At 49.1% G+C, this 25,228-nt stretch overlaps 1 protein-coding gene and 1 long non-coding RNA gene across 2 annotated transcripts; one reads left to right on the top strand and one right to left on the bottom strand.

Moving 5' to 3' along the window:
* Positions 1-1,023: 1,023 nt before the first annotated feature.
* Positions 1,024-4,534, bottom strand: LOC144306192 (uncharacterized). Its single transcript, XR_013373198.1, has 3 exons — positions 3,831-4,534; positions 3,403-3,539; positions 1,024-1,980 (listed from the first exon to the last, which is right to left on the bottom strand). It is a non-coding gene; the product is annotated as an uncharacterized LOC144306192 (long non-coding RNA).
* On the top strand, positions 2,170-24,951 carry PLCD4 (phospholipase C delta 4). Its single transcript, XM_077885603.1, has 16 exons — positions 2,170-2,719; positions 6,916-6,959; positions 7,104-7,262; positions 8,591-8,819; positions 10,299-10,428; positions 11,006-11,237; positions 15,749-15,950; positions 16,966-17,110; positions 17,724-17,876; positions 20,526-20,717; positions 22,018-22,174; positions 22,500-22,616; positions 22,849-23,021; positions 23,576-23,711; positions 24,036-24,185; positions 24,264-24,951. The coding sequence occupies exons 2-16, from the start codon at positions 6,938-6,940 to the stop codon at positions 24,368-24,370; spliced, it is 2,304 nt and encodes a 767-aa protein (XP_077741729.1). The 5' UTR covers positions 2,170-2,719; positions 6,916-6,937; the 3' UTR covers positions 24,371-24,951.
* The last annotated feature ends 277 nt before the right edge of the window (positions 24,952-25,228 follow it).

Here is a 25,228-nt window from a genome sequence, read left to right as displayed (position 1 = left end):
GCCAAAGGCAGGCGCCAAACTGCTGAGCAACCCAGGGATCCCCCCTTAATCTTTCTATTCCCTGTGAATGGCCTCCCTCTTCATTCTCCCCTTCCTGCATACTCCTCTTTATCAAAACCTACTCTCAGGGGCGCCTGGCTGGCTCAGTCAGAAGATCATGCAACTCTTGATCTCAGGGTTGCAAGTTCAAGCCCCACATGGGGGGTAGAGATTACTTAAATAAGTAGATAAACTTTAAAATACAAAAAACCCTGCTCTCAGGAGAAGATGGAAACAACCTATAAATTGTGGAAAACCAATAAAACATCAGAAATTACCAGTTGCAAAAACCAGAAGCCCTCTTTTTGTAAAATATAACACAGATATTAGAAAAACACATAAAGAAAATGTATAGTTAGGGGCACCTGGCTGGCTCAGTGGAGCATGGGACTCTTGATCTCAGGGCTGCAAGTTCAAGCCCCACGTTGATAGAGTGTAGAGATTACTTTAAAAAACATTACTGGAGCACCTAAGTGGCTCAGTCGGTTGGACCAGTGCCTCTTCATTTTCAGCTGGGGGCATGATCTCAGGGCCTGGGATCCAGCTGCACATTGGGCTCTGCACTCAGCAGAATCATCCTGGGATTTTCTCTCTCCATCTCCCTTTAACCCCTCCCCCTGCTCATGCACTTTCTCTAAATAAATGAATAAAATCTTTTAAAAAATTACTTTAAAAAATTTTTTAAAAATTACTTTTAAAAAAGTACTTTGAGGAGTGCCTGCATGGCTCAGTAGGTTGAGCATCTGCCTTCGGCTCAGGTCATGATCCCGGGTCCTGGGATTGAGCCCCACATCGGGCTCCTTGCTCGGCGGGGAGCCTGCTTCTCCCTCTCCGTCTGCCTGCTGTTCCCCCTGCTTGTGCTCTCTATCTCTGTCAAATAAATATTTTTTAAAAATAAAATAAAATTTTAAAAAATTACCTTGAGTAAGTTATAAAGGGGAAACCCTTGTTAGCACCCAGGACTAGAAATAGAACTTGGTCAACTATTTCAGAAGCCAGCTATGTGCCCAATCCTTTTTTTTTTTTTCCCCTAAGATTTTATTTATTCATGAGAGAGAGAAAGAGAGAGAGAGAGAGACAAGCAGAGGGAGAAGCAGGCTCCCTGCGGGGAGTCCGATGCAGGACTAAATCCCTGGACCCCAGGATCACACCCTGAGCTGAAGGCAGACACTCAACCACTGAGCCACCCAGGCGTCCCCTATGTGCCCGATCCTATCGCAATTCTCCCTCCTCCCAGAAGTCACCACAATCCTGACATTTATGGTAATCACTTAGGAGGATTTTATTTTAATGGGACTAAAGGTTTAGCTATAAATAATCACCGATGGTAGACTATTAGGCACTCAAGGGGTGTTCGGGGGAGCCATGAGAGGTAGATCTCAGCACACTTAAAATCACATCATTTCATACAGTTAGTTCCTTCTATACTTATGATCAAAACACATCTCAGTGGAAAGGATCCACAGAAGTCCAAGTCCAGGGCTGTGCCTGGTGCCCTCAACGGCCTGACTCCCGTCCACTGGTCCAGAAAGCTCTGTACCCCACAGTCTTTCCAAAGCAGAGCAAAAGTAGGTCTCAGCTCACAATGTTTGGGGGAGTGCCAGGGACTGTTTGTCTCTGCTGCTGACATGTGAGCCCAGGACATTGCCTAGACTTCCCTGGGTCTCAGTCTCAGTGTGACGTATGGGACCATCATGAAGCCTCTTACGATCCCCTATATTCCTCTCCTTGACTTGGTCTCCTTGCCTCAGTCTCGCTATTTCAGCTGCCTGTTCATTGACCTTGCAAGAACCGCTTCACCTTTCTTTCCCCCCTGGGTGTCTTTCCGATCCTCTGCTCCACTTTTTGCCGTTGATTCTTACAGTACCACGACATCATCTGCACGTCATCTCTGCACGCATCTTGATAAACACGCACGCGTGTCCTTGCACATTGGAGGGGCTGAAGAAATGTTCATAGAACACATTCGTGCAAAGGAAGAACAAGTGCACTGCTTCATGCACTTATGTATGCATTCCTCCGGTGTTTAGCGAGGGCCCAAAATATACAGAGATACGAGCCTGTCCCTCTGCCCTCTTAGATCATCCCTCCCCTCCCTCTCTTCTCATCTTTCTCCTTCCCCGTCCTGTTTCTCTTTTCCTTTCCCTGTGCCACAGAGCTAGACTGAGTGCCCTGCGAGGCTGGTGGAACAGACACTGGAAAGGCGCCAGATGAAATAAGGGCAAACACGGCTGCAGAACATGCAGGGAGAAGCCGTGCGGACTGAAAAGCAGTGATTCACGGAGCGCCCGCACAACTCGGACACTCCTTGGGTTTCCCTCTGGGCGCTGCTGCAGGATTGGGGTCAGTGAGAGCTGGCATCAAGACGAAGGGCAGCCAGGCTCCTCCTCTTCTAATCCTTTTCCACCCACCCCTCCCCCAGTACTCCCGTTGACCAGTGTCCTGGGCCTTTAAGAGTTGGAAGGGCTGGACCGAGGAGAGACCTCATACCTCTCCCCCTCCCTACTCCTTCCCTTTGGCTGCGAGTCTGCCGGTCACAGCAGAAAACTGCAGCAGAAAAGGGGAGGCAGCCAGCGAGCGAGCGAGCGAGCGAGGAGAGAAGGAGCCCGGCCGGGTTCCCTCGTCCCACCGGAGAGAGCATCGCACAGCTCACAGCCACAGGACTGCTATCCTGCCCACGGTAAGTGCCCCGAGGCTCTGGGCAGCCTCTGCTCCAAGCTGTGCACCCCCTGCCCCAGTCCCTACCGCTGTCCCCTCCATGCTTATCCACTCTGATTAACTTGTACCCTGGACTCCTTAGCCCTATCAGATCCTCCTGGTTCTCTCTAGCTCATCCCCTTTGATTGACAGTTTTCTTCCTGGCTGTGGCAGTCACCCCTTCATAGGGGGGGACCCCTTAGCTCCCTCTCAGAAGTGAGCCCCATCCTAGCAAGGGAAGACAGAGAATTGGAGCAGCCCTATGTTAGCATAGATTCAGTAACAGAACGTGGAGGGTTACCGAAGACCCAGGGAAGAGTGTAGGACTGAGAGAGTTATGAGATTTCCTTAGAAAGAGCCCGGGTTTGAGCTCTGTATCCGTTCCCAGCCTGCTTAATGGGCCGGGGCAGTTTGTGGGCATGCTCTAATGCTGTGCTGGGAAGAGCACCTGCTCCTAGTCCTGACTCTACCGTTAGCTAAGTGACTTCGGACAGCAGCTCCCTGATCTGTCTGTGATGGGAATGTGGGGTGTCCCAGGCTTGCATGTGTATTAGGGGCTCTTCTTGAAAATAAACATTCCTGAGCTCCATCTTTGCAAATTCTGATCTAGTAGATTTGGTGGGGGTGGCGGGTAGGTGGTATGCGCGCTGAGGATCTCTATTTTACCTAGGGAGATCCTACAGCCAGGAACCTCTGGATTAGATGACTTGTAAAAGAGTCTTCGAGCTCTAACATTCTGGGGGCTATGACCTATGACCGGAGCCATTCTGTCCTCTTTATATGAATGAGGTCACTCAGTGATCCTGCTCAGAAACAAGAAGAGTAGACATAATGATTCTTTTCCTTCCTGCCCCCCAGAGGGACCTGAGACACCCTGAATTTCACTGTAATGCCATTGGCACTACTGGCAACTCTCCCAAAGCCCATCCCCAGGTGACAATAAGCCACCTGTAAGTTGAGGCCCAAATCTTACTCAGCAGCCCTGACCACTTCCCCCCTTATTTTGTGTCTCTGTTCTCTCTGTATTCTAAAGGTGTCCTCGAGGATCTCCACGTTCTCATCTAGGAGTGAACAGTTAAGACCCAATATCTTACTCAGTCTTCATCTTCTGCTCTTCACCTCTTGCTCTTGCTCCCACTCCCAATCCTTTGTCCCTTCCCTTGTCACTACACCTGCATCAGCTGTGACCATCCTTCCCATCCTGTCTTCAGATGCCAGGTGCAACACCAGACCTAGAGAACCCCTGGGTTCTAGGTTGCATTCTCTGGGCCCTGTGTTCCTTAGGGTCAGTCTCCTAGGATACGGGGGAGGGGAGACTGAATGGAGGGGGTATGCTCCCTAGTGTGCTCCTGAGTGTCCTCCTTGTTCCTGGTCCCTAGGCTCAAAATCCCCACAGGGGACGAGAACCGACCTATTGGGAATTAGAGGACAAAGAAAGAGGAAGAGGTGAGGGGAGAGAGGGGTCGGGGAGAAGGATAAGGAGAGGAGAGCGCAGAGAGGCTGACCAGGGAGCAAGTAGGGAGGCCAATGGGATCAGGGGAGAGGAGTGAGCTGGGAGAAAGGAAAGGGAAGACCTCGGGATGGGGAGAGGAGGCAAATGGGAAGAAATTTTCTTTAGGCTCTGAACTGGGACATGTGGGGGCAGAGAATGACAAAGTAGGGGGAACAAAGCATCCACATCCCTTATCGGTTTATTAGCCCTGCTCTAACCTGCTACCAAAAGTTTTCTTTTGGAAAGAAAGAATTTCTCTTTCCTTTCCTTTCCTTTCCTTTCCTTTCCTTTCCTTTCCTTTCCTTCTTTCCCTTCCTTTCCTCTTTCTTTCTCTTTCTTTCTTTCTTTCTTTCTTTCTTTCTTTCTTTCTTTCTTTCTTTCTTTCTTTCTCTCTCTCTCTCTCTTTCTTTCTTTCTTTCTTTCTTGATTCATTTGTTATTTATTTTAGAGAGAGAGGGCAGAGGGAGGAGCAGAGGGAGAGGGAAAGAGAATCTCAAGCAGACTCCTTGCTAAGGGCGGAGCCCAACGTGTGGCTCAATCCTATGACCCTGAGATCATGACCTGAGCCAAAACCAACAGTCAGACACGCAACCAACTGAGCCCCCTAGGCCCCCCTAGAGAAAACCCTTTCTAAGGGCAGAGCCTTGGTGAGATCTCTGAGTTGGTCATAAGGAACCAGGGTTCTAGTCCCACCTTTGCCACCTAATTCATTCAATGATTCCAGCAGTTCAGCCGATCTTTCTAGCCCTTCTCTATAAAATGAAGTCCAGCTCTAACATTCTGTGGCTCCCTGAGTTGAAATCGGCCCTCACATGGCCACATGTCCCCTGGATCTAGATTTAAAATAGTGAGGCAGGAATAGGAGCAGGATTGGAAGAGCATGCCAAGCCCTGGGGCTGGAAGAGTTTGACAAAAAGCATAAAATAATTTTCTAAGGCTTGTTTGAAAGAAGATAGGTTCCAAAATAGGGGTGTCCCAGCACTTGAGCTTAGGCTTCCCATGTTTCAGGACATGATTGTGAAGCTCCTGGACACAAGAGTAAGGAAAGAGAATTCTGACTTCTCCCAGGGCGGAGATCCACCTCATCCCATGGTTCTTATGCCCCAGACATGCGAGCTGAAATTCAAAGAGGAGATAAGGCAGGATATTGGTAAATGGGATCAGAGCTTCCTTCTGCTAGCATCTGGGGACCTGTTACTTCAGTCTTCATTCGGTTTTTGTAAGCCTTAGATTGCAAACTACATCACCAGGCAGGAAAGCAGCTCTGCTGTAGAAAGCGGAGCTGCTTTTCTGCCTCTCGTGAAGCACTCTGGGTCCCTTCATCCAGCCAGAGGCTTCTTCTGGTCTCACCCAGGCTCATTATATTCAGTCTCAGCCAGCAAAACCTTTGATTTCTGGAACTGTCGCAGGGTTCTATCTCTCTTGAGTCATCTTTCCCACTTAGGTACAGACTGGCTCTCAGCCTTGCCCTCTCCCTCTGGGCACCCTCATATTGCTACTCCTCTAGAAAGCCTTCCCTAGGTCCTACAGCCAGGGGAGCTGTATTTTCAGTGACCTCTACATTTTTCCTAAAGATTTAGTCACCCCCGGATAACTTTATAGGCTCTCCCAGCTCGAGAGAGATCAGGCACTGAGATGCTGAGTGACCTCAGACAAGTCCCATCACATTTGTGGACTTCTGCTTTTCATGTATGAGATATAGCTCATTGTGAGTTGAACTGCACAATGTTCTAATGGAGCTTTAGAGATGCTTTTCATGTTTTAGATGCTCATCATTGTCAAAAATTCAAATGTCTCGATTAAAAAATACAACATTTCTAAGCAGTTCCTTTGCTTATACAAAGCATAGAGCTTTGTTTCATGCGCTTTGTCAGTTCCAGAATGATTTGGTCAAGAGTTGAGAATTTCTTAGAGGGGCGGATGTAAAATCAATGTGGCTACCTGTCGAGTCTTCTGGTGCTTTTCAAGGGAAATTTGTTGTTACCTATGAAGACAATTTAACCAAGTCCTAAATTAGCTTGGATCTTAAAGAGGGTTCTCTTTCTCAAGAGGCAAAGAAAACTTGAAAATGCATTTCTAAGACTGTGTAACTTATACAAGGAGTATAAAAATGTGCTTTACTGCGTGAAGGCAGGAGAAGATGGCTTACATAGCAAGTATGGCACTGAGTGTCATGGAAGAGGCAAAAGAACCTGTCTGGCCTGGCCCCTCTGGAGCTGGGTGATCTGCGTGGGAATATGGAGAGGGCTCCCAAGATAGAGAAGCTGGGGTGATTCCACCGGGGGAAGAGAAGGCTAGGATGTAGAGACATTCCAGGTTCTGAAAGAGGACAGCCAGCAAGATGGAGGTTGAGGCGCATGACACAGGTTACCCAGCGGACTGTGTGGTATTAGGAAGCCCTGGTATAGTCCTCTCTGGAGATGGCTGTGGGAAACAGCAGACCCTTTGGAATCAAACATATTTGGCTTTAAATTCTGAATCCCTATATGGTTTGATGCAAGGTTCTTAGCCTCTCTAAGCCTCAAAGTCACCAAACTCAAACTAGAAGTAAAAAGAGCTAAAAGCTATGTAGATGAAGCACGTGGTGCATCATAGGCCATCAGGTTTCCTTCTCTTCCTCCTCTGATCCGTTATTCTAAGATCACCAGTATTAACTCAGACCCTTTGTCTCCTCCCTGCTCCTCCAGGTGACTCTAGCACCAGCTGGTGATGGCGTCTCTGATGCAAAGCCGTGAGTACCCCAGCAGGAGAGGAGGGCTTGGGAAGACAGCCCAGGGACAGGGAGGAGTCTGGCCCCCTGTTCAGGAGCTCCTCCTAGGCCCTCCACCCTTCCTGCCAGCCACCCAGCCAGCAGCCCCTTCTTTTCCTGGCCCAGGGTTGCCTATCAATCAAGACCTGATGCTGATGCAGAAGGGCATGCTGATGCGCAAGGTGAGATCCAAATGCTGGAAGAAACTAAGATACTTCAGACTTCAAGATGATGGCATGACAGTCTGGCATGCCCGGCAGGAAGGAGGCAATGCCAAGCCCACCTGTGAGTCGTGTGGATAGCTAGGGGTGGGCACACTGGGGGGATTGGACTCTGAAGAGCCCAGCAGAGGAGGTACCAGGGTCTACAATGCGTCCTTTTTAAAATTTTTTTAAATTTATTTATGATAGTCACAGAGAGAGAGAGAGAGAGAGAGAGAGAGAGAGAGAGGCAGAGGGAGAAGCAGGCTCCATGCACCGGGAGCCGACGTGGGATTCGATCCCGGGTCTCCAGGATCACGCCCTGAGCCAAAGGCAGGCGCCAAACCGCTGCGCCACCCAGGGATCACTACAATGCGTCCTTGCACGACCCCTCTTGTGTCTACCTCTGAGCCTACAAAATGGAAGTTATAACAGTACTTGCCTCTTAAGTCTATTTATGAGGATTCAATTGCTGCTTGGGCGAGCCCTGGCACATAATGAGGCTCGATAAATCCTAGGTTATATTTTTTTATTATCATAGTGAGAGCATGATCTCAGGCTTTAGACAGCCTGGATTAAAGCCCTGGCTCTGTCACTTTCTAGCTGAGTAGCTTTGGACAAATTGCTTCAATTATGCTTTAGTTTCCTCATCTGCAAAATGGGGATTGAACAATACCTGCTCAGAAGGTTACAGGGACTCGGTGGCATTTAGCATGGGACCGGAAACTAAATTAGCCATTATGATGAATATGTTTAAATACCATAAATGCAGCACCACAATGTGCATCCTGTCAGCCAGACGGACGCTTTATGATCCCTCTAAAAAATTGATCACAGGACACATCCAAGAAAGTCTGCTTTAGAGACATAATCAAAGCTCACGATCCCCAGCACCCCAGCCGAGGAAAGCAGGATGGATGAATTTCTCTGGCCCTTTCCTAGACATCTGGAAAGAGGAAGCCCTCAAACCTGGAACAGGGGACTTGGACTTGGACATACCATGCTTTGGTGTAACTGCTTCTATCTTAAAGTGCATTTCCATCTGTCAGCCCCGCCCGTCCTCCTGTGACGTGGACAGGCCATGGATGGGACCATCCCTTATTTCAGACAAGGGTTACTGAGGCCCAAAGTCATTTTGGTCTGTGTCACCCTGCCAGCTGGCGGCCCAAAGCCAGGTCTTGTCACTTCCAGCATAGGCCCCTTGCCATGCTGCCTATGAAAGTGGCAGTGGCTCATGGGGCATCCTGAATTCCGGGGTCTGTGTCTCCCTGTACCAAGTATTTGGGGGCTTCATCCATCCTGTGGAGGTTGGGGTTCCTCCTCCCTATGGCTTCACAAAGGGTCCTTGGCCCTTTGCCCTTGCAATCTGGTGGATCCTCTCCCTCCATGACCCACTTCTTCCTTCTCTGGTAGTCTCAATCTCTGATGTGGAGACAGTACGTGAGGGCCATGAGTCTGAGCTGCTGCGCAGCCTGGCAGAGGAGTTCCCCCTGGAGCAGGGCTTCACCATCATCTTCCACGGCCGCCGTGCCAACCTGGACCTGGTGGCCAACAGTGTCGAGGAGGCCGAGGTATGGAAGCGGGGGCTCTGGCATCTGATGGACTTTGTCAACGGCATGGACCAACAGGAGCGGCTGGACCAGTATCAGCAGGAGGGAGCCAGAGTGGGGGTCAGGGGTCACTGAAGGAGCCAGATGCTGCAGGGCTAGAGACAGGTGGGGGCATGCAGGGCTACGGAGACCCAGGAGTCCAGATGGGATGGGCAAGGGCGGCTGAGGCTAGAGTGAGGCAAAAGATGTGGAAGGGTGAATGGAGCCTAGGGATGGCAAGAACAATGCCAGGCAGAGTGTGGACAGAAATGTGGCCCTTCAGGATAGGTGGAAGGGGTGGCGAGAGGCAAAGATCTTGAGAGCTCAACAGAAGATCCCAGGGCTGTTAACTACCACAGGACTGGGAAGCAGCCTTAGTGTTGTTGTCTCATTCAGGCTTCCTAGACTCTATTCACCTTCCATGCCAGGTCATTCACTTATTCATTTGTTCGTTCGTTCATTCATTCACCATCTATTAAGCAGAATGAATCAGGCACCATGCCAGGCTGTGGAGGTTCGAAGATTAGTGAGACTCAGGCATTGTTCTAGTCGGTGGAGAAAATGGAATTGTGGTAAGTAATCTAAGTACCCTAGAAGTGTTACAGGACTGAAAGTGTTTGTGGGTGTTCAAAGGAAGGAGAATTAGTTAATTCTAGCTGAGAGATTTCTGAGAAAACTTTAGGAAGGAAGTTGCATTTGAGCTGAGCCTTGAAAAGTAGAATTTGAACATAAAGAAAGGAGGAGAGGGGAGTGCCTGGGTGGCTCAGTCAGTTAAGTGTCTGCCTTCGGCTCAGGTCATGATCTCAGGGTCCTGGGGTCCTGCATGGGGCTCCCTGCTCAGAGGGGAGTTTGCTTCTGCCTCTGCCCCTCTCCCTGCTTGTCTCTTCTCTCTCTCTTTCTCTCTGTCAAATACAAAAAGAAAGGAGGAGGGGAAGCCTCTCCTGCCTGAAGGAACAGCATGAGTAAAGGCCCGGAGATAGGACTTTGAAGAGCAGGAGAGAGAGCGGGACACGGAGAGCTGGGGGTAGCTAAGGCTGGCTAAGGTACGGGGAGGACACAGGTGTGTTGAAAAGGCTGGGTGGGGGCCAGATCATGGGTGTACTTCTTTTTTTTTTTTTAAGATTTTATTTATTTATTCATGAGAGATACACAGAGAGAGAGAGAGAGGCAGAGACACAGGCGAAGGGAGAAGCAGGCTCCATGCAGGGAGCCCAATGTGGGACTCACGCCCTGGGCAGAAGGCAGGCGCTCAACCGCTGAGCCACCCAGGGATCCCTGGGTGTACTTCAATCTAGGTTCAGAAACTTGAGCTTCTTCCTGCAGGCAACAGGGAGGGCTCTGCAGGCACTGAGCCATGCAGAGACAAGATAGATTAGTGCTCGGGGAGATAATTCTGGAAGCTAATGTGGAAAATGCATTGGCATGGAGGAGAGACGATGCAGCAAAGATAGGGGTGATGATGTCAGTGGTTGAACTTGCACACACACACACGCACACACAGACACAGTGCTTTTGCCTTGACTTGCACCTGGATGGCTGAGTGACTGGTTCCAGCGTGGAGACAAGAACCAGGATGGTCGGATGAGTTTCCAAGAAGTCCAGCGATTACTGCACCTGATGAATGTGGAAATGGATCAAGAATATGCCTTCCATCTTTTCCAAGTGAGTCTTTGGAGAAGGATTTTCAGAAGCCAGCCAAGGCCACGTTCTCACTTGGCCAGAGGTACCCAGGCCCTACCAAGCATCACTCTATTGAATCTCTCCTATTGCCCTACCACTCTGCCAGGCTAGATGGAAAGTGTAGGGCGTGGTTCTCACCCTTCAGTCTTCTTAGGAAGATAATTCATAATCTTATATAGGTAAACAACCATAGGTTACTATGTCAGACCTCAAGGACCTCTTGGTCCATGGCTAGAACTTCACAGATGCCTAGTAACGATTAAAATCTCTAACTGGAATGTGAGTAAATAGGAGGAGGGATCTTTTGACCTTTTAGGCACTTGGGGCATTTAACTCTTTCTATTGAAATTTTTCTCTAGTAGCAAATAGTACGGCTGCAATTTTCTTTTTACTTATACCGAAGCAGCTTCTGTGAACACTGTCAGGAGTTCCGTGGGAATTTTGTGGAAATATGTGTGTATCCACCTGTCAGTGAGATTGCCCTTACAGGACAGGTCAAAACCATATAACATTTGCTCTTAAAAGGACTTTCCACAATCCTCTAAACCCTCACTTGCAGACAGCAGACACGTCCCATTCTGGGACCCTGGAAGGAGAAGAATTTGTAGACTTCTATAAGGCGCTGACTAAACGTGCTGAGGTGCAGGAGCTGTTTGAAAACTTTTCGGCTGATGGGCAGAAGCTGACCCTGCTGGAATTTGTGGATTTCCTCCGAGAGGAGCAGAAAGAAGGAGAACGAGCTCCTGACCTTGCTCTGGAACTCATTGACCGCTATGAGCCCTCAGAGAGCGGTAAGAGGGCTAGGGTGGAGGGGCACTGGACATGGGTAGGGAGGGGGACTGTAGAAAGACCCAGAGAGGGCAGCCCTTTTATTTATTTATTTATTTATTTATTTATTTATTTATTTATTTATTTATTTATTTATTTATTATAGTCACACAGAGAGAGAGAGAGAGAGAGAGAGAGAGAGGCAGAGACACAGGCAGAGGGAGAAGCAGGCTCCATGCTCCGGGAGCCCGACGTGGAACTCGATCCCGGGTCTCCAGGATCGCGCCCTGGGCCAAAGGCAGGCACCAAACCGCTGCGCCACCCAGGGATCTCTTTCTCTTTCTCTCTCTCTCTCTTTCTCTTTGTCTATGAATAAATAAATAAAATATTTAAAAGAAAAAAAAAGAAAGAAAGACTCAGAGATAAGCCTCCTACTGCCAAACTCAGGGAAGGCTGAGTCTACCCCCACCCCAGCCCCTGCACAATAATTTTCATCTCATTCAACCACTGCCTGGGAAGGAGAGCAGCCCTTTGCTATCCAGATAAGACAGGAGTCTCCTCCATAACCCTAGATCTCGTAGGACGAAGAACATCCCATTAAGTCCCCTTTCCTCCACCAAGCTCATGCTTCACTTTGAGAATAAGTTTGTACTGATCTCAGCGTTTGTCCCACTGGGGAAAGGAAGCTCCTTGATCCTCTCCCTTTGGCTTCTTCTCCTTTAGTGCAGGATTCCTTTTCTTCCAGCTCCCTTCATGGTTCCTATTTGCTGCCTCTTTAATTTTTTTTAAGATTTTATTTATTTTTTTTAAAAAAGATTTTATTTATTTGAGGGGCAGCCTGGGTGGCTCGGTGGTTTAGCACTGCCTTCAGCCCAGGGTGTGATCCTAGAGACCCGGGATCGAGTCCTGCGTCGGGCTCCCTGCATGGAGCCTGCTCCTCCCTCTGCCTGTGTCTTTGCCTCTCTCTGTGTGTCTCTCATGAATAAATAAATAAAATCTTTTTTTAAAAAAATTTATTTATTTGAAAGAGAGAGTGAGCTAGAGAGAGAGCACAGCCTAGGGAGAGAGGCAGAGGGAAAGGGAGAAGCAGGCACCCCGTTGAGCAGGGAGCCCGATGTGGGGCTGGAACCCGGGACCCTGAGATTATGACCTAAGCCAAAGACAGATGCTTAACCTACTGAGCCACCCACACGCCCCTGCTGCCTCTTTGAATGCCGGCTCCCTGTGCCTTCCTGGACTTTGTCCAGATTCTCCAAGTGGTTCTTGATTGCTAAGCCCCTGGCCAGGAAGCTAGTCAGCCCCTGGCTGAGGGGGATGATGAAGAGGCCAGTCATCTAACTTTTAGCAAGCACAGCTCAAATATGCCCTCTCTGTCCTCAGAACTTTCTCCTTGCCCCTTCACTAGACACTTTCCTGCCCTCCATTTCCTTCAGAATACGAGGGATTTACATTAATAATAAATGATTTACAAGGCACTTCCACAACACTTACTTGATCTAGCCTCACTACAACCTTGTAAATCAAAAGCATAATCCTTATTCGGCCTGGGCTAAGTATCTCATAATGTGCTAACATCTCTACTTGCTTTTTCTCTTCTCATCCTTCCAATGACCCGGTGAAGTGGTTTGCATTATTAAGTCATTTGTGCAAAAGAGGAAAACTAGGGTTCAGAAAGATCAAATGACTTGGTCAAAGCCAGTGGCTAATGAGAGGAGGAATGAGATTCAAACATGGGTCACCTGACCCTTAGTACCTCTGTGGAGCATGAGGATTAGATATGAGATGCATGAGGGGCGCCTGGGTGGCTCAGTCAGCTAAGCATCTGCCTCTGCCTTCAACTCGGGTCATGATCCTAGGGTCCTGGGATTGAGCCCTGCATCAGGCTCCCTGCTTGGGGGGGGGGGGAGTCTGCTTCTCTCTCTCCCAGCCACTCCCCCCTGCTTTTGCACTTGTGTGCTTGTGCGTGCTCTCTCTCTCTCAAATGAATAAATAAAATCTTTAAAAAGAGAGAGAAAGATGAGATGAATGAGAGCTGGACAAGGGATGCATGTTTCATGGATCTCAACTGCCACTCCTTTCATTCATTCACTCACTCACTCCTGCAGCTAATGCTTCCTGAGCCCCTGGAATGGGCCAGGACCTGCAGCCAGCACCCAGCCCCAGAGATGCAGCAGGAGGTCCAACAAGGACATTGCACTCATGGAACTTCGAGTCAAACAGACAAGGAAAGGGCCAGAATCACTGATTCCAGATACATGTCTGTGCTCAGAGAAGAAAAGGGGATATAGAACAATCGTCTCAGAAGAGTAAATAGAAGAATGCATGAGGGTTAAGAAATCAGATCTTCTATTTCCAGTGGAGGGTCCAGTAGACATCAGTTACATTAATTCTACCCCCAGCCCCTCTGGGTGCTGTCCCCTTTCCTGCGCTCAGCTGTCAGCTACTCTACTCTGGCTGCAGAGCGCAGCATCCGCCAGGAGACCAGGGCTCAAGGCCCCAGTGTGCTTCTTACTGAGTAACGCTGGGCAAGTGGCTTAGCCTATCTGAGACTTGATTTTCTCATTTGTAAAATAATTGGTGATCAAACGAAATGACGCACATGGAAAGTATCTGGCAACTGTGGCTTTACTGTCCCAATTTAGGTTATTAGTGTCAAGGACAAAACTTCCTGCCTGACTTCCTGACACTCTCCACCATCTGGAGGCTTTGTCAGAGCTGGAGCTACAAAGCTGGGCCTTGGGGTCAAGTTGTTGTTCCTCCCAAAGGAGTCCCCTGCGGCAGTGCTCCCCTCGGTGAGACTGCACAGCACAGTGGGATGGCCGTGGCCCAGACACCTGGCTGCCTGGGTTCACATCCCAGCTCCTCCCTGTTACCTAAGCTCTCAGGGCAGATTATGTAAGATCTACTTCATCATGTCAGTGAGAGCACTGAGGTGCTGCATGGGACGCCCTGGGCAGAGAGCAAGTGCTCAGTATTCATTGTCGTTGTTGGTATTGCATGAAGCCCATGCTGAGATGGGTGAGGGCTATGGCAGGAGTGACAGGGCCCTGCCCTCAGAGAGAGTGTAGTCCAAGGGTGTACTGGGCAAATACTCTTCGAAACACCACATGGGAGTTGATTGTAGGTAGGAAGAAACCCTCAGGTCACAGTTGGCAGCAGCCATAGCCCAGGGAATAAAACACAGGCACCTTGGTTGTGTCACTAGCAAGCCTTTGACTTTGTTTCTCTCTGGGCCTCAGTTTCCCCATATATAAAATTAACCCTTTACACTGAATACTATGCTGTCCAATTTGGTAACAAATGAGCTCTGTGTGACTTTTTTTTAAGTTTTGTTTAAAGATTATTTATTTATTTATTCATGAGACACACAGAGAGAAAGGCAGGCAGAGACACAGGCAGAGGGAGAAGCAGGCTCCATGCAGGAAGCCTGATGTGGGACTCGATCCCGGGTCTCCAGGATCCCGGGTCTCCAGGATCATGCCCCAGGCTGAAGGTGGCGCTAAACCGCTGAGCCACCCAGGCTGCCCCTTTTTTAAGGGTTTTGTTTGAAGATTTTTATTTACTTATTTAAGAGAGAGAGAGAGAGAGCAGGCACTCAAGCAATTGAGGGGGAGGAGCTAAAGTGGAGGGAGAGGGACAAGCAGACTCCACGCTGCGTGGAGAGCACACAGCCCAACCCAGGGCTCGATCAGACCCTGAGATCATGATCTGAGCCAGAACCAAGAGTGGGTGATCAACCGACTATGCCACCCCAGTGCCAGCCCAGTGTGACTATTTCAATTTAAATTTAACACGACACCCGAGTGGCTCGGTTGGTTAAGACTCTGACTCTTGATTTTGGCTCAGGTCATAATCTCTGGTTTGTGGGGTCAAGCCTGAGCCTCAGGGGCCGGGCTCTGTGCTCAGCATGGAGTCCGCTTGGCATTCTTTCTTTCCCTCTTCCCCTGCCCTCCCCCTGCTCCTGAACATGTGAGCATGTGCTCTTTCTCTCTAAAATAAATTCAGTCTTTAAAAAAATAAAATAAAAAATAAAAATTGGGGTGCCTGGCTGTCTCAGTTGAAAGAGCATGACTCTTGATCTCGGGATCATGAGTTTTAGCCCTCCACTGGTCATAGAGGTTACTTAAATGAATGAACAAATAAAAGCCGTAAAATATTAATTAACTAAAATAAAAATTTTAAATTCAGTTCTTTGGTCACACAGCCACATCTCAAGGGCTCAGTAGCCGTATGTGTCTGGAGGCTACCGCACTGGACAGCATAGAACAGAACATTTCCATCATTGCAGAAAGTTCTGTTGGGTAGCACTGGACTGGAATGACCTTAATGATTCTCCTCGTAGCTTTAACTGTCTGTGAGGGTGGAGATGATTGAAATGGACAGTGGGTAGGGCACATTTGGGATCTGGAGGCTGAGAGCGGACGCCATCTGAAAGGTAGGACCCTGGAGGGGGGTGAGGTGAAGGACGGCTCGAGGTGTGCTGGGATGCTCTCACGCCCAGCTTCTTACCCTAGCCTTCCCCGCCACACCTTAGGTAAATTGCGACATGTGCTGAGCATGGATGGCTTCCTCAGCTACCTCTGCTCAAAGGACGGAGATATCTTCAAGCCGACCTGCCTCCCCATCTACCAGGATATGACTCAACCCCTGAACAACTACTACATCAACTCCTCTCACAACACTTACCTTGTGGGGGACCAGCTTTATGGCCAGAGCAGCGTCGAGGGATATATACGGTGCAGTGGGAAGGAAGGGGGAAAGGCTGCAGCTCAGGAGAAGGGGCCATCTGTGCTATCCGTGGATAACGGGTTGAAAAGACGTTGTGGGGGGGGCTTGGGGCTGAGGATTCCTGGGTACCTGAGAGACTTGGAGGAGACACTGAAGACTGACAGGAGAGTAGCATTGAAACTCTACGGATGAATGGGACTTTTCTCCCTTTTATGGGCTATGGAACTCTCTCAGAACTCAGATTTATTTTGAACAAATAAGTAAACTAAATGTTACATGGAAGGCAGTACAGCATAGAGGTTAGGTTCCTTGAGGCCAAATCCTAGTTCTCTTCCTTGGTGCTTTGGTGCTAAGTATTTAACCTCTCTGTGTCTCAGTTTCCCCATCACTGAAATAGAGGTGATAACAATGCCTATTCTGAGTTGTGAGGATTAAATGAGATAATCCATGTGTTAATAGCTAATAAGTGGTATCTGCTAATCATGGGTTCGATTGAAGAGTCAAGATATCTTTGTAGTGCCAGCAACTAAACTAGTAGCTTCAGGGTATACAAAGATGAGTGGAACATATTGTTTCTGCCCTAGGAAGTCTAGTAGAGAAAATAAAGTGTAAATTTACTGAGAGTTTGAGGGGCGCCTGGCTGGCTCAGTCAGTAGCGCATGCAACTCTTGATCTTAGGATCATGAGTTCAAGCCCCACGCTGGGCATAGAGATTACTTTAAAAACAAATAACAAAATTACTGAGAGTTCAATTAACTCAGGTGTCGCAGAATGCTATACAACCAGAACACCAGGAGCATCATGAGGCAGTATGTAATGACTTGCTGAAGGAAGACTGAGTTGGGAAGGATGGGGGGGTGGAGGTAGTGTGAGCCGTAGCAGTATCCAGTGGACAGAGAAGGGTCCACGGAGATGTAGCTTGAAGTGTCAGTGAGCACTGTTCTCTCCAGAGTGGGGAGAGGGTCCCTAGATGGAAGATAAGACCTTGACCTCTGTGTCCCTGGGGGCTTGGGGTTCTTGCAGGGCCCTGAAGAGGGGGTGCCGCTGCGTGGAGGTGGATATATGGGATGGACCTAGCGGGGAACCTATTGTTTACCATGGACACACCCTGACTTCCCGCATCCCATTCAAAGATGTCGTGGCCACTGTAGCACAGTATGCCTTCCAGGTAGGAGTCCTGGGATGGGCATACTGGTGAGGGAAGATGATCTGAGGGAAGATGGCTGGCTCTGGATCTGGGGAAAGTAGATGGATGCAGGGGGCTTTATATCAAATGGCACAGATGTAAAAGTTTTAACTGTGAAGCATCAGGCAAATAGTAAGAGATTGTGAATAAGGGTGAGTAGTCCTAGAGGTAATTGGTAGAGATCAGTACCTATGGCTTCTAACAATTGTCACCCATCTCAGAGAGGGTGCCTAAGGAGACAGAGAAAGGGGTGGGTAGCGCTGGGAGGACGATAGGAGTCTGGAGGTGAGAATGTAACATGAACACATAATAAGGGGAATGGCCTCACCTTCCCAGTATGAGCCTAAAAACTCAAAGGTCCCAGAGGAAGCTGGGTCACGCCTGGTATAGGTCTGAGATTTGGGATCTCAACAGTGACTTTTAGATGTGAGGGGGGTCCCAGACCCAGCAAGACCTCCTTGACACCCAGAGTAGGGCCACAGGGGATTAGCAATCAGGGTACTCAGCTGAGTGAGTCACCAGGGAAGGTCTGGAGAAGCAAGGAGGTTGCATGCTTTAGAACTCTGGCTCTAGCGTTCCCTCCCTTCCCCATCAGACATCCGAATACCCGGTCATCTTGTCCCTGGAGAACCACTGCAGCTGGGAGCAGCAGCAGGTCATGGCATGCCATCTGACCGAGATCTTGGGGGAGCAGCTGCTGAGCACCACCTTGGACGGGCTGCTGCCCACTCAGCTGCCCTCACCTGAGGTATGCACCTGTTCCCCCAGCCCTGGCTCTACGGTGGCTTCCGTAGCCTCCCTACCTTGGCTCCTTCTTCCATGTCCCTCCTGTTCCCTTCTCTCACTCTTACTGGGACCATCTTGCTCTTTAATATCCTTGAAGACAACTTTAATTTTTTAAAAATCCAATTGAATGCACAACTGTTTGTAGTTTTCTAAATTTTAAATCAATTATTTACTTATTTCTTTTTTTCAGTATAAATATCTTGATTTTGTTCCCTGATAGTTCATAATTGTTGTAGACCAAAGAAACAATATAGAGAAAGGGAAATCCCCGACCATAATCTCAACCTCTCCCCAACAGCTGTCAATAGATTTTTGTAAATGCTTATACAAACATATATGTGTATATATATATTTATACTTTTTTTTTAAATTTTTATTTATCCATGATAGTCACAGAGAGAGAAAGAGAGAGAGGCAGAGACATAGGCAGAGGGAGAAGCAGGCTCCATGCACTGGGAGCCCGACGTGGGATTCGATCCCGGGTCTCCAGGATCACGCCCTGGGCCAAAGGCAGGCGCCAAACCGCCGAGCCACCCAGGGATCCCTATATTTATACTTTTAAAAACACATGGGGGTACTTTCTATATCCCTTTTATATCTCACATGTAATATATATCATGGATGTCTTTTCATGTATAATTGTTTTCTTTTTAATGGCTCTGTGGTATTCCATTTTCTGTTATGAACCATTATTTATTCAACCAATAAGTGGTAAACATTCTGGTTGCTGGTAATTTTTCACTTGTCATACAGCTTTGTCTCTTTGCTCTATTTTTTTTTTTTTAAGATTTAGTTATTTATTTGAGAGAGAGAGAGAAAGAGAATGAGAGAGAGAGAGGAGGAAAGGTGTGTGTGGGGGGAGGGTAGGGACCGAGAGAATTTCAAACAGACTCCTTACTGAGCAAGGAGCCCAACATGGACCTTGATCCCATGACCCTGAGATCATGACCTGAGCTGAAATCAAGAGTCGGGTGCTTAACTGATTGAGCCACCCAGGTGCCCCATTTACTCTTTCTTTGAGATGGATTCCTAGAAGTAAATTGCTGGGTTAAAGAGTTTGCATGTTGATATTTTTATTATTATTGCCAAGTTACCCTCTGGGAAAAAACAATCCCAAACTACTCTCTGACCAACAGTGTAAGAGAATGGCCACAAATAACTCCAGTAAGAAGAGATTCATAGTGGCAAATGTGAAAAAAAAAAGTTAATTTTTTCAAAAAGAAGTCTATATTTTCTTCTTTAGAATTAATTGATATTATTTACCCACTTTTATTGGGGTTTATAATATTTCTTGGTCTAGAACAAATTTTTATTTATTTAATTTTTTTAAAAACTGCTTTTTTTTTTGAGAGTTTTTATTTATTTATTCACGGTACACATAGAGAGAGAGAGAGAGAGGGACAGAGACACAGGCGGAGGGAGAAGCAGGGCTCCATGCTGGGAGCCTGATGTGGGATTCGATCCTGGGGCTCCAGGATCACACCCTGGGCCAAAGGCAGGCGCTAAACCACTGAGCCACCCAGGGACCCTAGAACAAATTTTTAAATGTTAAAGATATTGATGCTTTGGGAAATTTCTGTAGTCTTTGCTTTTGTCTTACAGCATCTTCTGCCCCATAGAGGATTTTAAGCTTTATGTAGTCAAATCTGCGAGTCCTTTTTATGTCTTCTGAGTTTTCTTTTTTTTTTTTCTTAAGATTTTATTTATTTATTTATGAGAGACAGAGAGAGAGAGGGGCAGAGACCCAGGCAGAGGGAGAAGTAGGCTCCATGCAGGGAGCCGGACATGGGACTTGATCCCGGGACTCCAGGACCACGACCTGGGCTGAAGGCAGCGCTAAACCGCTGAGACACCCGGGCTGCCTGTCTTCTGAGTTTTCATCTCAGGCTTTTTTTTTCTTTCTTCTTTCTTTCTTTTCTTTCTTTTCTTTCTTTCTTTCTTTCTTTCTTTCTTTCTTTCTTTCTTTCTTTCTTTCTTCTTTCTTTCTTTCCTTCTTTCTTCTTTTCTTTCTTTCTTTCCTTTCTTTCTTTTCTTTCTTTTTCTTTCTTTCCTTCTTTCTTCCTTTCTTTCCTTCCTTCCTTTCTTCTTTTTTTTTTTTTTGAGAGAGAGGAGGAAGGGGCAGAGGGAGAGGGAGAGAATCTCAAGCAGACTCCTCGCCAGAGCAGAGCCCGACATGGGCCTCTATCCCAGGACCCGAGATCATGACCTGAGCTGAAACCAAGAGTCAGACACTTAACCAACTGAGCCACCCACGCACTCATCTCCTGTTTCTAATGGTTTTCCCACTTGAAGATCATTCAAGAAGATTCTCTATTTTCTTCTAATACTCATATTCTTTATATTTGCATGGAAATCTTTAATCTGGGAGGAATTTCTATGTGTCAGGTGAGGTATTTTCTGTTTTGTATTGTTTTCCAAATGGACAGAGATTTGACAAGTTGGCCTAACGGGGAATCCCTGGTTCATGCATGAAGCAGCTGCCCAGGGGAGACATCTGGCCACTCACTTCCTCTTCCTTTGAGGTGGTCCCATGAGAGCAGTGGGAGCTGCATGGCCCCCAGGAGGGTCCCAGAGCAGACTGGTAAACAAGCCCCTTCATTTCTGTCCCCAGGAGCTTCGGAGGAAGATCCTGGTGAAGGGGAAGAAGTTAAGGACACTTGAGGAGGATCTTGAGGAAGAGGAAGAGGAGGAGCTAGAATCTGAACTGGAGGGGGAGCAGGAGGCTGACCCAGAGCCAGAGGCCCAGTTGGAGTCTGAGCCACAGGAGTTGAGTCCACGTAGTAAGGACAAAAAGAAGGAGAAGGTGGGCCAGGAGAGTGATCTTTCCACTCTAGCATGGTTGGTCTGTACCATAAGCTGTGCTCACGTGTGGAGAGACTAGAGCTAAGCAGGGCAGGGGGCCGAGGAGCAAAATGCCCCTTGCCCCCAATAAAAAGGGTGTAAGGATGAATGCATGGCATCACCATCTATCGTCCTAGATAGATAGATTGTGGTGGCTTTCCAACTTCTTTGGACCATGAAATAGTTTTTGAATGAAATCTTATATGGGAGCTCTGTGTATGCAACAGGTAACTGCAGAGCCATCCTAGTTGAAGTACCCATTTGGCTCTCTCCTGCATCCCCCGTTGCTTCCTGAGACATCTTTGTACTTCTCGGTCCCTTAAAAGGCCAGTTTGAAAACCACCGTGGTGTGTCTGTGTGAGTGAGAGAGGGTGCCCTGCCTGCTGCATTGGGCAAGTAGAGCTTACTGGAGTGACTGCTGTGACCTCATCTAAAATGGGCTTAGAGGAAGTTTCTTGGAAAAGGTGAGTCTGAGAAGGGGCCAGAAATAGCCCAAAAGGAGAAGCAGAAACTGTTGAGTAACGTGAAGACTCTAAGGAGGCTGTGCTAAAGTGACCCATCTCCCTGCCGGGAAGGGGTGCTGTGCTGTTGGTGGAACTGCCAAAAGTCCTGGTTAGAAGTCTGCCTTTCTCCTTCTTGTGCACACCCTTGACTTAGCTGACTAACTTCTAGCTTATCCCGTCCCCTCTGGGGCTCTGGTGTCTAACCTGCTACCGTGTCCAGGGAAGGAAATGGGAATTCAAGAGACAAATGTAAATGTATCACTCTGGGAGCCTCACATCCTTCCAGCGTGACTTCCACGGCCATTTGCACACCTCAACATTATTTGTCTGGGTTTGTGTACATTTTGACCAAAATATACTATTAATTTGTTTTAAAAGACAAGAGGTAGGGGATGACACCTCTCTGCTTACCAATAATCATGAAAAAACCTGTTACCCAAAAAGTAACAGTAGAGCAGAGGCTGGAAACCGAGCCATCAGGATATGTAGACTGCCTTTATTCCCATTCCCATCCCCAGGTTGTGATGTGTCCGCTGTTTTGTCCGCCTACCTGTTGTGAGGTTATGGTTCAGGCTCCTTTTTCCAAGCCTAGTCCCTCCTCTTTCCCAAGCAGGTGAGGCAGGAGGGAGAATGCAAAGGGGAGGCAGCGGGCCGAGGCTTAGGTCGGGTTGGGAAATTCAGATCCTGGCTGTTGGCTCTTTCCCTCTCAGATGGCCAAGGATTCAATTCCATCTTCCTCTCTATTTTCTCCTTTTCCAGAAATCCAAACCCATCTTGTGCCCATCCCTCTCTGCCCTGGTTGTCTACTTGAAGTCGGTCTCATTCCACAGCTTCACTCATTCGAGGGAGCACTACCGCTTCTATGAGACATCATCTTTCTCTGAAACCAAGGCCAAGAGCCTCATCAAGGAGGCTGGTCAGGACCAAAGGGAGGGCCAGGGAGGGAGCTGGAGGGGTAGGTTCAGGCAACTGGCAGGCAGAAGAGTCCCAAGAAAGAGGGCAAAGGGGCCAAGGAGGGGTGAGGGAGCTAAGCAGTGCCTCAGAGCACGCACAGGGACAGGAGCTCTGAGGAGTGGGCTCAAGGCTCCAGGCGGAGGACAGCTGGGGAGACGGTCAGGATGGAACGGCACGGTGCAGCTTTCTGGAGCCGGCCTCTGGAGATGCTGGGGCGAGAGTGAAGTGGGTAGGTGGGAAGTGGGAGAATCCACCCCACGGCCATCTCCCTACTATACCTTTTACAGGCAATGAGTTCGTGCAGCACAACGCCTGGCAGTTAAGCCGTGTGTATCCCAGTGGCCTGAGGACGGATTCGTCCAACTACAACCCCCAGGAACTCTGGAATGCAGGCTGCCAGATGGGTGAGGCGGCAGCAGGGACAGGGAGGAGGGAGTCAAAGAGCAACAGGTGGGAAGTTACGTGCCCCAGCACTACAGCCAGGGGCTGCTCAAAGTGTGCTAGGCTAAGGAAGCTGCAATCTATGGCGGTGTTCCCAGCAGGCCCTGTTATACCCAGTACGTCTCCTTACTTCCCCAAGAGGGCTAGATGGCTCCTGAAATGTATCGTTGCCTTCCTTTCTCCTGGGGTCCTCAGTGGCCATGAACGTGCAGACCGCGGGGCTGGAGATGGACATCTGTGACGGGCTCTTCCGCCAGAACGGTGGCTGCGGCTATGTGCTGAAGCCAGACTTCCTGCGTGATGCCCAGAGTTCCTTCCACCCTGAGAGGCCCGTCAGCCCTTTCAGAGCCCAGACCCTCCTCATCCAGGTACCGGGGAGAGAGAAACTGCGGGGAAGAACCCAGGGTGGCCAGGATAGAAGTCGAGGGAAGAGGAGGCTGGGCCAGGCAGGAATGTAATGGGCGGAGAACCCCTCACGAGGGGGGATAGCCTGACTGCAACAGCGTGAATTTGGGAGCCAGCTGCCTAGGCTCAAACCCATTCACTAGCTGTGCAACTCTGGGCAAGTTGCTTAACCTCACGCTCCTCACCTGCAAAATGGGAGCAACGATACTGCCCACATCACTGGGGTGTGGGGATCTTGAGTCTAAAGTACCTACGACAATGTCCGGGGCAGAGTCAGTGCTGGAAAGGGCTCGCAGAACATACCTGCTTTCAAACCTTGTTAAATTTCTACTCCGATGCATTTTAAATTGCAGATAGTTTACTAGAAGAGAATATATTACCCAAACCCCGAAGCTATAGCGCCAGGCCTTATGTACCCCCTCCTCCCCCTGGGGCAGGGGCAGGGGTGGGGGTAAGAGCGAGCTGGAGGGGGGCTGGGCTGAACAGGAGCTGGTGAGGTTCCAGAGTCTGCTTGCAGGTGATCAGTGGGCAGCAACTCCCCAAGGAGGACATGTCTAAAGAGCGGTCCATTGTGGATCCACTGGTGAGAGTAGAGATCTTTGGCGTCCGCCCGGACACAACCCGGCAAGAGACCAGCTACGTGGAGAACAACGGTGAGGCCGGGTGGTGGCAGGGGTGCGGTCTCCCTACCACGCTGCCCTCCCTGGAGCACAGTCTCTGTCCCCACCCCTGACCCGCCAACACGGGAGGCAGTGTGGAACAGGACAAAGGGTCAGGGCTTGGACGGCTTGGCTGTGGATCTGGGCCCCTTAGTTCCGAGCTCCAGTGACCTGGGCACGTTGCTTACCCACCCACCCTGGACCTCAGTTCCCTTACTTGTAAAATGCTGATCACTGTGAAAATCTTGAGAACACAAGGAAAGCTACCCAGGACGCGCCTAAAGCAGCCAACGGTCTCTCCCTTTGGTCCCACCCCAGGTTTTAATCCATACTGGGGGCAGACACTATGCTTCCGGGTCCTGGTGCCTGAACTGGCCCTGCTGCGTTTCGTGGTCAAGGATTACAACTGGAAATCCCGAAATGATTTTATCGGGCAGTACACACTACCTTGGACCTGCATGCAGCAAGGTGGGCCAGTCCTTCATCCCCTGGCCGACACCCCAGCCCTGGCTGCCCGCCTAACGCTCTCCTCCCGCCCTCCTCCAGGCTACCGCCACATACACCTGCTCTCCAAGGATGGCACCAGCCTCCACCCAGCTTCCATCTTCGTGCATATCAACATCCGGGAAGGGCTGGAGGGGGATGAATGCTAAGGTGGGCACTTCGTGGGAAGGGTGGGTGTGCTGGCTTGAGATAGTAAGAAAAACCCAGAAGGATGCTCCAGAAAGCAAACACAGGTGGTAAAAACCAAGTTTGGGATTGCGCATTCCTGAGCACAATATGACCTCACCCTTAACAGGCAAATCTAGGACCTGATTTCTCTCTCTCTCTCTCTCTCTCCCCCCCTTTCTTTGTTTTTGCAAGTCTGTGGTATCTTTTCTGCTCCTTCCTCTGCATACTCGACACTGGACTTCCTTTCTTCCTCTTGCCATAGGCTCAATCCCATACCTAAATCTAGGACTAATCTCTCTCATCCTGGCTCAAAGGCTGGCTGCAGCTAGAGGCCCAGAGAAGGGCTTGGAGCAAGGAACATAGAGACATCATCCCCTCCACCCTGACCTCCTCAAAGCCCAGAGCCAAGGGAAAGATAAATCGAGCCTCAAAGCTCCCCAGGCAAAGGCTGGGGAAGGAGACCTGACCCCAAGGCTATACTGTGACTCAAGAGAACAGCCCTGAGTCCCCACTGGACTGCTCTGCCCTGGCCCCACCTGTATAAATATAACTTTTCTCCCCAGTTTGGCTGGAGTATGGTCTGTCATTGTTGGGCCAGAGGAGGAGGTATGAAGGTTGGGGGACATTTGGGGAGGGTAGGGAAAGGGCAGAAAAATAAGAGGTTTCCAGGGCCCCCCTGCATGTTACGTGCTACACAGAAGGGCTCAGAAGTATGGCTTCTAAGGGCAAAAGGAGGAGACAAAGGCTCATGTGATCTAAGCCCTCCCAAGTCTGCCTGAATAGTCCTGGTTTACGCCTACTGTCCTCACTAATTACTAAAAGTACCTTCTTTCATTTTC

Source organism: Canis aureus, chromosome 36 (genome assembly GCF_053574225.1).
Source record: "Canis aureus isolate CA01 chromosome 36, VMU_Caureus_v.1.0, whole genome shotgun sequence".
NCBI lineage: Eukaryota > Metazoa > Chordata > Mammalia > Carnivora > Canidae > Canis > Canis aureus.
This window is presented reverse-complemented; position numbering and strand designations above follow the sequence as displayed.